The 15,691-nt window shown below is 51.4% G+C and overlaps 2 protein-coding genes across 2 annotated transcripts in view; both read right to left on the minus strand.

Annotated features, from left to right (window-relative positions):
* The window catches only part of LOC114644628 (collagen alpha-3(VI) chain-like), a 46,251-nt gene extending 40,326 nt beyond the window's left edge, over positions 1–5,925 (minus strand). Inside the window, 2 exon segments of the mRNA XM_051924801.1 lie at positions 4,115–4,732; positions 5,712–5,925. Coding sequence (XP_051780761.1) covers positions 4,115–4,732; positions 5,712–5,925 — 832 coding nt within the window.
* Positions 5,678–13,790, minus strand: LOC114644633 (collagen alpha-3(VI) chain-like). Its single transcript, XM_051925373.1, has 4 exons — positions 13,623–13,790; positions 10,505–10,611; positions 8,235–8,856; positions 5,678–6,298 (listed from the first exon to the last, which is right to left on the minus strand). The coding sequence occupies exons 2-4, from the start codon at positions 10,587–10,589 to the stop codon at positions 6,265–6,267; spliced, it is 741 nt and encodes a 246-aa protein (XP_051781333.1). The 5' UTR covers positions 10,590–10,611; positions 13,623–13,790; the 3' UTR covers positions 5,678–6,264.
* Positions 13,791–15,691: the final 1,901 nt, after the last annotated feature.

Here is a 15,691-nt window from a genome sequence, read left to right on the forward strand (position 1 = left end):
AGACAAATGTTTGTTTGCAGTGTTTGAATAACGTTCCTGTCTCTCTACAACCTCCTGTGTTTCTGCGCAAATCTGTGACCCAAGCATGACAATATAAAAATAACCATATAAACATATGGTTTCTACTTCGCAGATTTTCTTATTTCGCGGGTGGCTCTGGAACGCAACCCCCGCGATGGAGGAGGGATTACTGTACACTGGAAACCTGAAAAGCCAGCCATCCTATCTCAAAAGAGACTGCCAGGGACACTTACCTCTTGTTTTACGATGAGGAAATGGAAAAAACAGCAGTGAGTACAGAGAAGAGTGAGAAACACAAACAGCACAAGTTCTGCATTATAACGTGGCTTACAGGTTCATCATTGCACGCATCCCCACTAACAGAGCAGTTGCGCTTTCTGATGGACTGAATTCAGGTACCAGACAATGAAATTTGGAAGAAAGAAGAAACAGAATGAAGCTCTTTTTCCTTCTGCCCACTGCTGGCTCAAGTCATGAGTGCTACAGTTATTACTCTTCCCTACAGTGGCCACTTTGCAATCAGCCTGCTGGTAGACAACAAACTGCCAGTGCATTATCAACTGCTGTACGGGGGACATTGATCGAGTCCACTGTTTTGGATAAACAGGCCTTTATTAAAATGAATTACTGCAAAGCATTTTATTGTTTGGCACTAAACCACACAACCCCGAGAACAAATGTCAGTAAGCCTAAAAAACAATTTGAACATTACGAAGTCTTCAACCCTGTACAAAACATGCATGCATCCGGCGCCGCCGTGAGTGGCAGCCTTTTCAGCAGCTCCGTGTATGACTGTATATGTATGTGTACTTTTCTACTTTTATTTTTCTATTTTTATTTATTGATCACTCCTACCACTTTATTTTATGTGGATTCCTTCCCTGGACACACTTACTTTTACAACATGGGCATGGATTTTAACACGCCGAGACTTGCCTATTCAATGTACTCAACTTCGGGCGCTGAGAACAAATGCCAGTGCCGGTGTGGTTCCATATTTACCCGACGAGGTAAGAAGGCGGTATCGTGGCAGCAGAGCCGGCACTAAGCTAAAAAAGAAGCGGCTTGCGAGAAAGTGGCGTTTCAAGCCTTCGGTGCCTTCTGTGATTCTGGGGAATGTAAACTCAATCTCAAATAAGATCGACAAACTGGCTGCGCTGGTGAAAAATGTAAGGACCTACAGAGAATGCAGTTTGTTGTGTTTCTGCGAAACGTGGCTAAATAACACCATCCCAGATGCCAACGTGGAGCTACCCGGGTTTAGCACAGTTAGAGCGGACAGAGATGCAAGTACCTGTGGTAAGCACAAAGGAGGAGGACTCGCTCTCTATGTTAATACACGGTGGTGTCACTCTGGACATGTTAACGTCAAAATCTCCACTTGCTGCAGGGATATCGAACTGTTGGCTGTAAGTTTACGTCCCTACTATTTGCCCAGAGAGTTTGGACATGTCATTGTTGTTATTGTATACATTCCTCCTCGGGCAGACGTGGAGTCAGCGAGTGACATCATCCATTCTGATGTTGCTAAGTTACAAACGCAGCACCCTGAGGTGCTTGTGCTAATCGCTGGAGACTTTAACCATGTGACGCTGGACAAAACATTGCCTGCATTCTCCCAGTATGTGGACTGTAACACCCGGGGAAATAAGACTATTGATTTACTGTATGCAAACGTTAAAGACGCATACAGCGCCACCCCGCTGCCTGCGCTTGGGAAAGGAGATCATAACCTGGTTCAGCTTCAGCCTCACTATAAACCAAAAGTTAGAGTCCTACCTGTAACCACACGATCATTCAGGAAGTGGACCCCGGAGGCTGAGAATACTCTGAGAGAACTTTTTGGAACTACAGACTGGGATATCCTGCAGGGATCTCATAGTGAGAACATTGAGGAGGTTGTTGACTGCACTACTGACTACATCAACTTCTGTATGGACATTGTAGTTCCAGTAAGAACAGTACGCTGCTATGCTAACAACAAGCCATGGATTACAAGTGACATCAAGGGCCTTTTGAATCAGAAGAAAAGGGCTTTTAAAGACGGTGATCAGCATGAGCTCAAGCGCGTGCAGAAGGAACTCCGAGTCCAACTCAGGGCGGCGAAGGAGCAGTACAGGAGAAAGCTGGAGCAGAAGTTGCAGAATAACAGCATGAAGGAAGTGTGGGATGGGATGAAGATCATCACTGGCTGCAGCTCGAAGCGGGGTACCACCATTGAGAGAGACGTGAAGAGAGCAAACCAAATGAACAACTTTTTTAACAGGTTTGACCACCCTAACCCACTCTCACTCTCACCTCGGAGTACTGCACCCTCCACACATCCTTCTGCTGATACCAGCATAGGAAAAACATCCCCACCCATAATAACAACAGCGCAAGTGAGCAGAGAGCTGAGGAGACTTCGTGCCAGCAAAGCAGCGGGTCCAGATGGAGTATCGCCACGACTGCTGAAGGTCTGTGCATCGGAGCTGGGGGGTCCTCTACAGTGCATCTTCAACCTGAGCCTGGAACAGGGGAGAGTCCCGAGGCTTTGGAAAACATCTTGTATCACCCCAGTCCCAAAGGTATCACGTCCTAGTGAGCTGAATGACTTTCGGCCTGTTGCTCTGACGTCACATGTGATGAAGACCATGGAGAGGCTGCTGCTTCACCACCTTAGGCCACAGGTTCAACACGCCCTTGACCCTCTGCAGTTTGCATATCAGGAGAAGGTGGGAGCGGAAGATGCCATCATCTATATGCTACACCGATCCCTCTCTCACTTGGACAGAGGCAGTGGTGCTGTAAGAGTTATGTTTCTAGACTTCTCTAGCGCCTTCAACACAATCCAACCTCTGCTCCTTAGGGACAAGCTGACAGAGATGGGATTAGATTCATACCTAGTGGCATGGATCGTGGACTATCTTAAAGACAGACCTCAGTATGTGCGTCTTGGGAACTGCACGTCTGACATTGTGGTCAGCAACACAGGAGCGCCACAAGGGGACTGTACTTTCTCCGGTCCTGTTCAGCCTATATACATCGGACTTCCAATACAACTCGGAGTCCTGCCATGTGCAAAAGTTCGCTGATGACACTGCTATCGTGGGCTGTATCAGGAATGGGCTGGAGGAGGAGTATAGGGACCTAATCAATGACTTTGTTAAATGGTCCGACTCAAACCACCTACACCTGAACACCAGCAAAACCAAGGAGCTGGTGGTGAATTTTAGGAGGCCCAGACCCCTCATAGACCCAGTGATCATCAAAGGTGACTGTGTGCAGATGGTGCAGACCTATAAATATCTGGGAGTGCAGCTGGATGATAAATTAGACTGGACTGCCAATACTGATGCGCTGTGCAAGAAAGGACAAAGCCGGTTATACTTCCTTAGAAGGCTGGCTTCCTTCAACATCTGCAATAAGATGCTGCAGATGTTCTATCAAACAGTTGTGGCGAGCACCCTCTTCTACGCAGTGGTGTGCTGGGGAGGCAGCATTAAGAGGAAAGACGCCTCACGCCTGGACAAACTGGTGAGGAAGGCAGGCCTCTATTGTTGGCATGGAGCTGGACAGTTTAACATCTGTGGCAGAGCGAAGGGCGCTCAGCAGGCTCCTATCAATTATGGAGAATCCACTGCATCCACTAAATAATGTCATCTCCAGACAGAAGAGCAGCTTCAGCGACAGACTGCTGTCACTGTCCTGCTCCACAGACAGATTGAGGAGATCGTTCCTCCCCCAAACTATGCGACTCTTTAATTCCACCAGGGGGGGGTAAACGTTAATATTTAACATTATACATAGTTATTGTCTGTTTTTTTCACCTGTATTATTATCATTCTTTAATTTAATATTATTTATTGTATCAGTATGCTGCTGCTGAAGAATGTGAATTTCCCATTGGGATTAATAAAGTATCTATCTATCTATCTATCTATCTATCTATCTATCTATCTATCTATCTATCTATCTATCTATCTATCTATCTATCTATCTATCTATCTATCTATCTAAAACAGTTTGAAAAAGTCTACCATGTCAAGAAATCTAATATTGTACTTTGAGAGTAGATGTAATTGTAATAAAAACCAATTAAAAGTAAGCTTACCTTTTGATACCAATGTTTCAACCTCCTCAGCGGTGAGGGCAGTTGCCAGGGATGAAATCTGCTGCTCTATTGCAGAAATTACAGGAACATCACTGACAACAAAGGAATATGAAGGGTCAATAGCCACAATTTTCATCTCATTGGCATTGGCATTCTTGGCGCCAATGGTGAGAGGCACCACTCCTGCTGTTTTAAGAGCAATGGCAGGACTCCGTACACTATCTCGGGAACGCTGTGTAGACAAGACTATCAAGATCTGTGGGACTTTCTCAGAAATTCTGCTTCCATAAGTTTGTGTGAAAACAGTGTCTTTCAGGAAGGTTAGTGCAGCACCAAGGTTTGCTGAATCTCCTTGTAAAAGGGTCATGCCATTAACTGCACTGACAACTTGCTCTTTGGTGGAGTACGTATTCAAATAAAAATTTGCATTTGGCTGGTCACTATATTGGATCACAGAAAAACGGATCTGGTCAATGCCAATATCAAGAGGCTCAATGAATCGTAAAATGAAGTCACGGATACTTGGAAAGTCATCTCCAACATTGTTAGAGCCATCAATGAGGAAGACAATATCCTTCTGGTCTGTGGAAGAAAACAGGAAAAGGTGAGTACTGATGCCTGTACTGACATGGAGGAAACATTGCTGTTAAGACCACCAATAAACCTGAACAGAAAAAGAACAAAGGGCAGCATATCTGTGCACAATGAGTCACTTAATAGTGATGCACGGGGACAGAGGACAGGGAGTGGGCACCATGCTTTAGTAATATGGAATGACAAGTGAAATTGGGCACAGTGCAGCTCTCCTGGGTGAGAAGTCAAACGCACTTCAGGATTTACATTTCTTGCTGAAGTTCAAGACATTCTGATCAAGTTGCCCTTGCAGTCCACTCAAACAAAACAAACTGTGTGACAACTAAAAGGACAAAGACTCTTCAAAGACACCCAGTCCATTTTCTTACATACTTCTCAAGTGGAACATGGGACCTATCCCCTGGTAAAAGGCAGCACTCGGGCACCTGGGCAGCAGCCTCTCACAGGACACACTTGCACACACCAGGCCAGCGTAGAATCTTCAAGTAGCCTACCATGCTACTCTTAGGAATGTGGAAGGAAAACTCACACAAACAAAGAAATGAGAAGAAGGACAAGCATTGCATGAGCGATGGTAAGTGACAGCAACACAGAGGGCAGAGCAGACACTGGCAGCCATCACGGCCCATAGGGTCAGATGTTTGCCTTTTTGTCGCTCCTCCTTTTTTCTTGGGACCCCAGAAGTTACCCTTCGTGGGGACCCGCTTTGTGTCCAGGTGTGACACACAGGTGCCGTCATGCTGATGACAGGTCAGGAGGCACGTGCAGCTACGCCGTGCCGCACCACAAGGCTTGCCTGCCGTTAGCTTTAGGACACCAACGGGCCAGCGTGCCTCTTCTTTCGCAGTCACACACTGCGTCGGTCTTGGCAAGAGCTTCATCTTGGACATGCATTCAGCCTCTGGCCGTGGGTGACATGCCTACCACGTTTACTTTTGTCCCGCCTGTTTTTTGTTTTTTTTTTTCTGCTTTAATGTATTTACCTGTTGACTTCATTACCTACCTTCTCCAACAACACTGGACCGATGAATGACAACAGTGCGCTGGGCTACCCCTCTAACGTATGGCAGCAGCTGATCCTGCAGTACGTCAATGGCACTCAGATCAGTGGTTGAAAACACAAAGCTGGGGTCCGTAGCGATCTGCTCAAGTTCGGAGGACTCCGTGATGCCAGCCCCCACTCCAAACGTATATATGCTGGCCTGCTTAAGGGCCATCTCTCCCAGGACTTGCCAGCACTGACGACCACTACGGTCTGGGGTACCCCCTCATCTGCTCGTCCCCCTGCACCTTCCGTAAAGTGGGTCTGCAGCACTGCGTCCAGAGCGGCACCGAGGTTAGCCTCTTCTCCTCCTTTGAATCTGAGTTCCTTCACAGCATCCAGAACTTGGGTTTTGGTGCTGTACGTATTTAAATAGAACTCAGTCTGAGGCTCATTGCTATACTGCATTACAGCCACTCTTATCGTGTCCTCTCCCACTTTGAGATTGTCAATGAAATTAAGAACAAAATCGCGGACAAGCGGGAAGTTAGCAGCTCCGATGTTGTCTGATCCGTCAATTACGAATAAAAGGTCGGTCGACTCTTGTGCTTTAAAAAGAGAAAAACAAAAAAAAGGCAACGTGAAAGTGTTAAAATGAAGTCAATCCATGCAGGCACAGAGCTAACATCACCTCCCAGTCCTTGTCTGCTGACGTTCTGCATTCTAGATGAGCAGAGGTGTGGCGCCCGGCTCTCCCAGACGGCCCGCTTCTGGTGCCTGATCTGATGGGACGTCGTCATTGGGGAGCGCTGCTCCGAGGCACAGGCACTGATGAGCGACAATTACACTTCCAGGCCCAAATGAACGAGAGCACCTGCTGGCGCCAACCTCTGCGCTCCACCTTAACAATGCAGACCCAGGTTAAAAACTTCACTTACCGGTCATGACGCACTTGGCCACCTTTTGTGCACAGAGATTCGCATCAGACTGGGATTTCTAGTACTGGAAATGCCACCCTGGAGTGGCGGAGCGAATGAGGAAGCAAAACGGCAGCGACATGTGGCGGTTCCAGGAAGGCCAGTCGGGCGCCGTGATTCAGACCCGCTGTGTGCTCCTCTTCCACATCGCCTAATGCTAATCTCAACGTAGTGTCCATTATTAAGAAGTGCGTGAGGGTTCAGGAATGTCTACCTGTGAGTGGCAGGCCGAGTGGAAATCCCACCGCCTGCCCTGTAAGACTTTGGGCTTATCGAGGTGTGGCCAGACATTCCACGGTGGGGTGATGCCCACCGTGGACCAGGCCGTAATAGCGCTTCATGGTTTGTGAAGTTTGACTTGAAGCTTTTCTCCAGGTGGCCCTGAAAGGATGGAGGGGCGTCCCACAATGTCAACGTTCTGCCGTGGCACCTCGCCCGGTTACGTGTCCTAAGGCAGGCCGAGGTGAACAAAGCCACCGCCATGCAGATGTGTAAATGTTATGCAGGTGGGACAACACCACTAATTAAGCTGACGTTAGGACGATTTACACTTTTGGGGTCAGCGTCAAACAAGAAACATAGGAGTAGAGTTGGCGAGGCGGAAGAAAACACCAGTAGGTCCCCAGAAACCAGGAGTGGCTGGGGTGGCATGGTGGGCCTAAGTCAATGCGTTGGCCAGAGAAGTGGAGTGCCCTGCAACCTGCCATCCCAGTGCTGAAAGCGGGCCCAAGTGTTCATGACCGTGTAGAGCACATTTGACACACACGAGGGCGCGTGTGAAGTAAGCGGATGATCACAAACAGTTTGCACAGTGACAAGAATTAGCACAGGTTAGAAGTTAATGGCTCTGCTCCAGCTTACAGACATAATGACACAGCATGATGGCGCAGGCCTGGACCCCCAAGGACAAGTGTCCTCTCCACTACATGGCACTTACTTACCGATGAGCGCAGCGCACCACGGCACTTGTGTTCAGCAAGCTTTCGGGAATGGCGTGGTGGCTCCGTTTCAGCAGTACGGTCAAGCGTGTCGTTAATTTAGCAGAACTGCGGGCTTTGCTGGTGGGTCCAAGGAAAACGATGAGTAACAGCGAGCGCGGCTAACAACTCGGCGGGGCTGCCAGAGCAGCAGTGCAATTTAGTTTTCCACAGGAAGCCCCAGTGGCTGAATGGACAATTGAAGGCAAATGTTTGAGCAGATGATGAAGAGCCGGTGCCAAGCTGCGGGCTGCTGAGCACACTGGGCTCTCCGTCCGCTGGCACAGCTTATTGTGAGATCAGCCGGAGCCAAACTGGGCCTCTACCGTGTCAGGCGCTGAGTCAGGACCCCCGTGGTCTCTATAAGGTGTGGGCCACTGCTGCCGACTCGTTTCTATTCACTCTCCCCTCCCCAGCCCACCCCAGCCCGGGTGTTTCATTAGCACCATGCACTACGGTGAATTATGGAACACAGCGGGGATAATGACAGCACAGGTGACAAATGACAAATGCAGAAAATGGATGGTCACTGCTCCCGTTATTAGTGATGGAGGGGGTTATTGGGGTTAAGTATGGTCATGTGGTGCTACCTGAAACGTCCGAATTTACTCCTGCCACTTCCGCCGGCGCAGACGGAGCCACGGCGGCGTACACATTGTCCACTAAATCGCCTACTATGTCGCACAAGGCACTGAAGTTGGCTACGTTGTACATGTGCCTCTCTAGCGGCTTGCTGGCCATCTCCTTGAGCTCCCATTCGACCGCGTGATGCACTCCCACAGCGAACATGTCGACGTCGGCTAACTGGAGGACTGACGACGGCGGGATGACGTCGTCCTGGGAGCGGCCGTCCGTCAGCACCACCACCACCTGAGGCACGCCTTCGTTGGCTCTGCTGCCGGCCGCCGCCGTCAGGTGCTGCTCGATCAGGTACTCCAAGCCCAGGCCGGTCCTGGTGCCGCCCCCCCAAGTACGGCATGCTCCAAATGTGGAAGAGCACATCCTGCACGCTGGAGTAGGTGCTTAACTGGAACTCAGTTTTGGGGGATCCGCTGTACTGCACCAAGGCGAACTTAAAGTCGCCGCCGCCCGTCTTTAAAGCCTTTACCACTTTGTACAGAAACTCCCTGACGAATTGGAAGTTATCTTTGCCAATGCTCCAGGATGAATCCACTAGAAAGATTATATCTGCGGTCACAGCCGGGGCGCTGGCTTTAAGAGAGAAAAGCAATTGAGGACTTTCCGTCCAGGGCACGGGCACGCAGTCACACTTGTGGCAGAGGGCAGCGCGCGGGTTCATTGGGCCTTTAAAGGGGACCCACAGATGGGTCTTCTTTACGGCCGTCCTTCCTGAGGTCACGTCCGCCTGACTTTAGGCCTTTAGTTCATCACCTTCTGCACTGCCAGCCCGGCGGTTTGAGAGCACGGTGGCCAACTGGCAGTAGGACCGGGCTTTGGATTGGCCGCTGTCGGGGTGTTCTCCCCAAGTCCTCGTGTCTGTTGGGTTAATCGACCCCATGCCAGAGGCTGCTGTGGTGAGCCTCGTGTCTGTTTGACTCCGATCGGCCCCCTCACGCTCCGTGATTATGACGATGTTGGATGTTAATTATGCTATTTGATCAAACTGCAACAAGGAGATGTGCTAGACACTCATTGGGGCAAAAGAGGCTCCGGTTGGCGGCCCTGACAATCCTAAATTGTGGTGTCTAGCTATGCCAAGGGCACCAGTACAAGTACGAGAGGCCTTGGGGACTGGAGAGAGGACAAGTGACCTCTCAGCCACAAGTTGCCCCTTGTAGATGAATGGCTGGGATGGTAGACACTTTGAAGCCTTCATGGGCTCCTCGGGCATCGGGGACTTGGGTGGGATTTAACGAGAGCCTCTTGGCATGAGCCAAAGGAGAGGGGCGCTCCGCTGGGTGAAGCAGGAGAGGCCAGGAGGCTTAGCCTTCACTCGCTTGTTTCTTCTTTGGTCCCCCGGAGGGCCTTTATGGAGAGCAAGGCTTTGTCGTAGTAGAGCGTGATATTCCTTCTAATCACAGGGGACTTGAAGACCCCTTTACGAGCAGGAAGGACAGACAGGAAGTGACTTCTTGCCCGGCCAGAGGCATATAAAGGACGGACCAGCAGAAGCCGGAGGCCAGGAGCAGTTCCATCCTCCAACACCTCAGGCTGTGGTGGTCCCAAGCCATCCCAGTTTGGACTCCCGCAGGGGTACGTGAGGGTACGTCTGGCCTGGTCCCCTGGTGCCATTAGTGGGGTGGGACATCTCTGTTTTCCACATGAGCCACAATTGCTTCCAAGGGGACATACTATGGCAGCCAAACCATTCCTGGGTCCAGCTTAAAAGGACCTGCCACCTCACCTTGGAGGGTCATAGTCGGGAGGCAGGGGGTAACGTCAACGAGAGGAGCGGCAGCAGAGAACGAAGACTGCGGTTTGGCTGTGTTTGCACATTTGCTGATTTATTTTAGTGTAATCAAATTCTTCACTTGAACCCGGGACTGTGCTGGGTGATGTTGTGCCCAAGGTTTGGGACTCAGTGGCGCCAGCTTCACTGCTAACAGCCCCTTTGAAGAGCCTTGAACCCGCGGCCCCCGTCTGCTTCACTTTCAGCACATTGTACAGCCCCGTGTTGTTGAGCTGGCGCCACTAATGACACGCCATGTTCTGCAGCCCCGTTGAAGTTTCCACTTTTTTGAACCCTGGTATTTGTTAGGCCGCTGCATGGCATCATTTTCTCTGCCTCCATTCCCTACCCTGAACTCACACATAGACCCCCTGACAGATCCTTACAGAAGGACCTGAAATGCAGCCCACCATACTGTTGTAGTGTCAGAGAGATTAAAAGCAAACTTACCAGCCTGAGCTTTGACAGGGGAGTGCCAGGCTACCAATGCCAAGCCCAGGAGGGCAACTAGTGGCAAGTGCTGAGGCTTCCTCATTTTGTGCTGAATCACCAATGCCCTGCGGGAAACAAAAAGAAGACAATGACACGAATGGCCGGGCTCCTGGACCACCACGCCTGCAATGCCTGAAATGGCGGAGGGCACAGTCTCCACACCGGAAGGTCAAAGCTCAAACAAGGACTCTGCTCGGCGACCCACTCGGTCCAGTTGAGCCAAACAGATCCCACCAGCGGCGTTCGGGGTCTTTAACCGCCTTGTCCTCCTTGAGGACTGGAGTTTGCTGATGTGCATTATTCTTTTGGAATAAATAAAAAATGAGCGGAAAGATTGGGGGCTTAAGCCTCTAAAGTGCTGCTTTCCCTCATCCCACCAACCAGAACACACCTGGAGCGTCTAGGGGGTGTGCTGTGCTGCTGTCCCTGGGACTTGGCCAGAAGTGACCCCAGCATGGGATTTAGAGGGACGAGAGGACGGAGGTGAGGGGCCTGCTTGTGTGATACTCCTCCCTGTATTTACACTGAGAGCTCTCCCTGTGACCATCCCTCCCTTGAGTTAATGAAGGTGACATCATTTTGTAGTGGTGGCCTCCTCCCCGTCACAGAAGATCATCGCACCAGTGCCACCTCTGGCCACTCTGACCAGGTAAACTGTGATGCTGCACAGGGGTCCAGTCAGGTCCAGCGTCTGCCCCTTTATCTCCACTCTCTTACACAAGACCCCGTCAACGCCTTACTGGCCCAACGCAGACCCTGCAGGACTAGACGGCATGGCCCTGAGGTGATGGCACGTGCATTTCAATGCAAGGCTGGGCACAGAGCCACTGACCGCTTGGCAGACGAATGGCGAGTGTCTTGGGAGGGAGCTTTATATAGCGCCTTTCCTTAGTCAACCAGTGGACACCTGCTTCACAGTTTTGGCGTAGCTGGAACACAGACAGGCGCTCATGGAACTGGCGCCGTTGGGACTGACAGCCCGTTGCTTTCGGCTCAGCGCGGTCTCTCTAAACTGCCGCCATCTTTTATCTGACATTTTCATTTTCGTTCTCTCACTTTGGATGCCACAATGAAAGCGCTTGTTGAGGTGGGGGCATCCAGGTGGGCATGGAAATTGGCAAAGTAGACAAGGACGCTTGCCGATCGTGTCCGAATCGCGCCCCCTAGTGACAATGCTACACTGGCCCCCTGGGGTCGGATATGCCCGATGATGTCTTCTCTTCGGTCCACATCCGAGGTCCTTCTTGTATAGTGCCTTTTAGCTAACCGCTCTGCCGCTTGGCTACAAATCCCCTTCTCTGTAAGGCGTTTAAGTATGTGTGCCATCTGCGATTGGCATCCCCAGCTGCTCACCACCGCGTGACTGAAAAAGCGGGCGCAGAAAATGGAAGGCTTTGCGGACGGGAGCGCGCTTCGAGGTCAGCCGAGAGTGTAAGCGCGTGCGGGGGCGGCCTCTTCTGGCCGTGCGTGTGTACTGCAAGTCTGTGCTTTGGTGACGCCAAAATGAACCACCGAGCAGCAAGGACGCGACATACGAAGTGGAAGGGCTTCGTACCCTTCCTCCTTGGCTTTAAGCAGGCAAAGCAGCCTGGCACATTGAGGCTTACTGCAGTGCAAAGACCACCTGGCACAACGAGGACTGTAACAGCGTAGAAACATCAAGGAAAGAAAGAGCACAGTACCAGCCTGGCACAATTGGAAGAACAGCACTGCAAGAATCAGGCTGACATACACAGGACAATGGCAGTGGTGGTGGAAGCACGAAACACAGCCTGGTATGTCAAGAACGGCAGTAGCACTGAAGCAGCCTGGTACATTACAGCAGTGGTAACACTGGCACACAAAGGACTAGTGCATTGTAAAAATCGCCGGGCTCACCGAGGACTGAAACAGTGTGAGCAGAATCCGAAACAACCCAATCACAAAGATGGGCACATTATGAGGGGCAGAAACAAGCTGGCACACCAAAGTCTAGTCAAACGGCAGCGACCTGGCACATGGAAGACCTCAGCAGGAGCAAAAGAAGCCTGGCACAAAGATATGAGGGTAGAAAGAGCATGGCATATCAACAAATTCTACCGGACTAGAACATCAATGTGTGAAAGAACACAGTACCAGCCTGGCACAACAGGAACAACACCGGAAAGAGCTGTAGAAACCAACTGGCATATGAAGGACTGAAGCAGCCTGGCACATCGAGGATTATTGCTGTGCAAAAAGAGCCTGGCACATTCAGGATTACAGCAGTGGCACCTGGAGAAGAACATCTTAACAGATGCCACCTGGCATATGAAGGACTGCAACAGCAGAGTAGAAGCCTGGCACACCAAAGTCTAGAGAAGTGGGCAGCAGCAGCAGCCAGGCACTTTGAGGCAGCATCGGTGTAAATGGGCACACAGGCAGCCTGGCACAGGCACATGGAGGACTGGCACCATTCATTTTCTTCCTGGCTCTGCCCCCCACATAATTCCGTCTTTCTGCTCCAGTTTTGCTGCCACCCTAAAAGTTGCACAAGTGTGGGCTTTTTGGATGAGGCTGCCAGTCTTATAAACTTTACCAGAAGACGGCACCGCCCTACAGTAAAAGGAAGATGCCCGCAGCCCTTTGCTTATGTACCCTTCAGACGTTCAACTTCATTAGCGACTTTAGTGCTTCGAGGTCGTTGCAGAAGCAACAAGCAGTGATGACCCAGCATCCCGTCCTATCCTACCGCCCGTGTTCGGGAGCTGTGTGCCAAGTCCCGATGCCCACTGCCGAGTTGGTTGAGCAAAAACCGCCACAGGCTCTGCGCACCAAAACAGACATCTTTATTTTAGAAGCCCAAAAATGGGTGTAAGATGGAAACGTCTGCCAGGGGAGGGCGAGGGTGGCAGCAAAGCTCGGCGCTGAATGAATGCCACACGGAGTGGCTGCAGTGGCTGAAAGGCACCGTCCTCATGTCGTGACATGTAACAGACATGTGAAAGGCGCTATATAAGTCATTCCGCAAAGAGCCCAAAATATCCCTTCAGCTGACCACAGACAATCGTAACCCGGCAATGCCATCCTGAAAGTGCACGAACCGAGCCCCCCGTACCTGAGCAAAGTGCGCGCAGTCCAGTCTCGTGGCGACTTAGGCTTGCACCCTGGTCATATTCCTGCGGCACCTGACCGTTCAGCGCTGGCCCTTCTGGATGGACAGACGGAGGCAGAGCAGACTGGACGAAGCTCTCAGCTCGCCTTCCAGCGACTGTGTGGCGGAGCTAACGAGTGCGTGGCCAACTTGTAGAGCACGCTGGGCGCTGGCCAGCTGACGTCCTTCCCTAAATGAAAGCCAGACGCGCCGCCCGCGCTGGTCTGGAAGCTGCTTTCTGCATGATGTCACCAGCTGGAGCCTGCAGACTCGAGCCAAGCCGAGTTTCCATGTTGTGTGGACTCGGGTTCAAGCGTCCCTCACCTGGGCTTTGCCCCTTGCAGCTCTACGAGACCATTCAGACACGAGAAATGGCAGAGGCGTGGTGGACGCTGACCCCTCGGAGCAGACATCTGGATAGAGGTTGCCATGAGACGATTCTGAAAGTCACTCGCTGCCCAGAGGCCCACACCTTCCATTATTCCATTATACATGCCCGCTGCCCGTCCAGCTGTCCATGACCGAAGTCACTTAATCCAGTTGGATCAGGGTCAGCCTATCATGGGGCACCCACAGCTTGTTTAAGTGGGCCAGTCAACGGTGGGCTGACCGACGTCGCCTTCTCACTTTTAGGATAGCTGCATGCCACTCCTGAGAACTTGCATGCCATTCCTCATGGAGCTCATTTCCTGGGCCACCGTGCCCCCCCAGACACCCGCACGCTGAAGTGGACCTCTCCTGTTCCATGTTAGGGCACACAAAGAGAACGGGGTGATGGGCAGCAGTGCTAGCTCTTCTCTTGGCCGCCCTGCCTGACGATTGGCTGGTCGTTCAGACCTTGGACCCCCATTGCTCGAGGCCTCGCGTCTCTTTCGTCTGCCAGTGTGATGGACGCTGCTTACCTGAAGGGTTGCTGCTGCTGCGTCTCCTGACTAAAGTCCATCTTGGCCGAGCTCCACTTTACTTTTCTGGTGGTCACTTGTGAAGGTACTGCTAGATAATCAGAGATCACCTGGCATAAATGACACAGCAGATGCCCACCATATCTGCACATTCAGCTTCAGTTGTGTGCCCCTGTTCCTTGAGCTTGTGGCATCTTTTGTGGCCAGTGTGACTTACATATTTAAGGCAGCCACTGGAGGTTGATGAGACCCCTGACTTCATGACTCATCACGGAGGGTCTGCTGGATGCCCCCATTGTTTTTTCCCAATGTACGTCCTTCGCTGCCTGGCAGTGGCCCCAATCTGCTAAGCCTCAGTACCAAATTGAGGCCAGCTGGAGTGCCAGTTGTGCCAAGCTCTGCAAACAGCAGCTGCATATTAGGACTTGACTGGGAAAGTGGCACACATTAGCATGCCTGTCAAAGGTGGGCACCACATGTCACCCGAGCCTCGTCCAACATGCTCTGGATTGACTGAATAGGAGCAGCTGCTGTTTTGGACGCGCCATCCCAGCAGTCCCCATCCGCTGAGCATGTGGGTATGAAAGGAGCAGCCTTGTTATATAGCGCCCCTCATGAATGGCAGGCTATAGGGGTCTAAACAAAATAAGGGCACAGGGTGCCACCTTCAGGGCCTCAGTGCCATGTGGTGCCCATGTTATCTGTTCCAAGTTCACCCAGTGAAGAGGACACGATGGCCGTCACAGCCCACTGCATGGGGGTCCCATCTCTGTTTGCACTCAGTGTTTTGTCCTCTCCATATTCTGACCTCATTGGCATCAAAGTCAGACCAACACCCAGACGGGCTGCCACGGAGCACCACAGGGCTCTGAGCTGCACTTCAGTGGGCACAAGGAGAACATGCCAACAGAGCCGCCACGGTCCAGGACATGGCATTTGAGCTTCAGTGCCATCCACCTCCCAGTTGTGCTTCCACTGCCCTGTGCCCGCCTCATGGACAGCTTTCCATTTCGGTCTTCTCTTTTCTTTGCTTGCTTTATGTTGATTGTGATGGGCCTGAGACACAAAAGGAGCTGGGCGAGGGGACATCAGTGGGAGAGGCCGGACCCCTTTGAGTCACAGTAAGCGTTT

The sequence above is a fragment of the Erpetoichthys calabaricus genome, chromosome 3 (genome assembly GCF_900747795.2).
Source record: "Erpetoichthys calabaricus chromosome 3, fErpCal1.3, whole genome shotgun sequence".
NCBI lineage: Eukaryota > Metazoa > Chordata > Cladistia > Polypteriformes > Polypteridae > Erpetoichthys > Erpetoichthys calabaricus.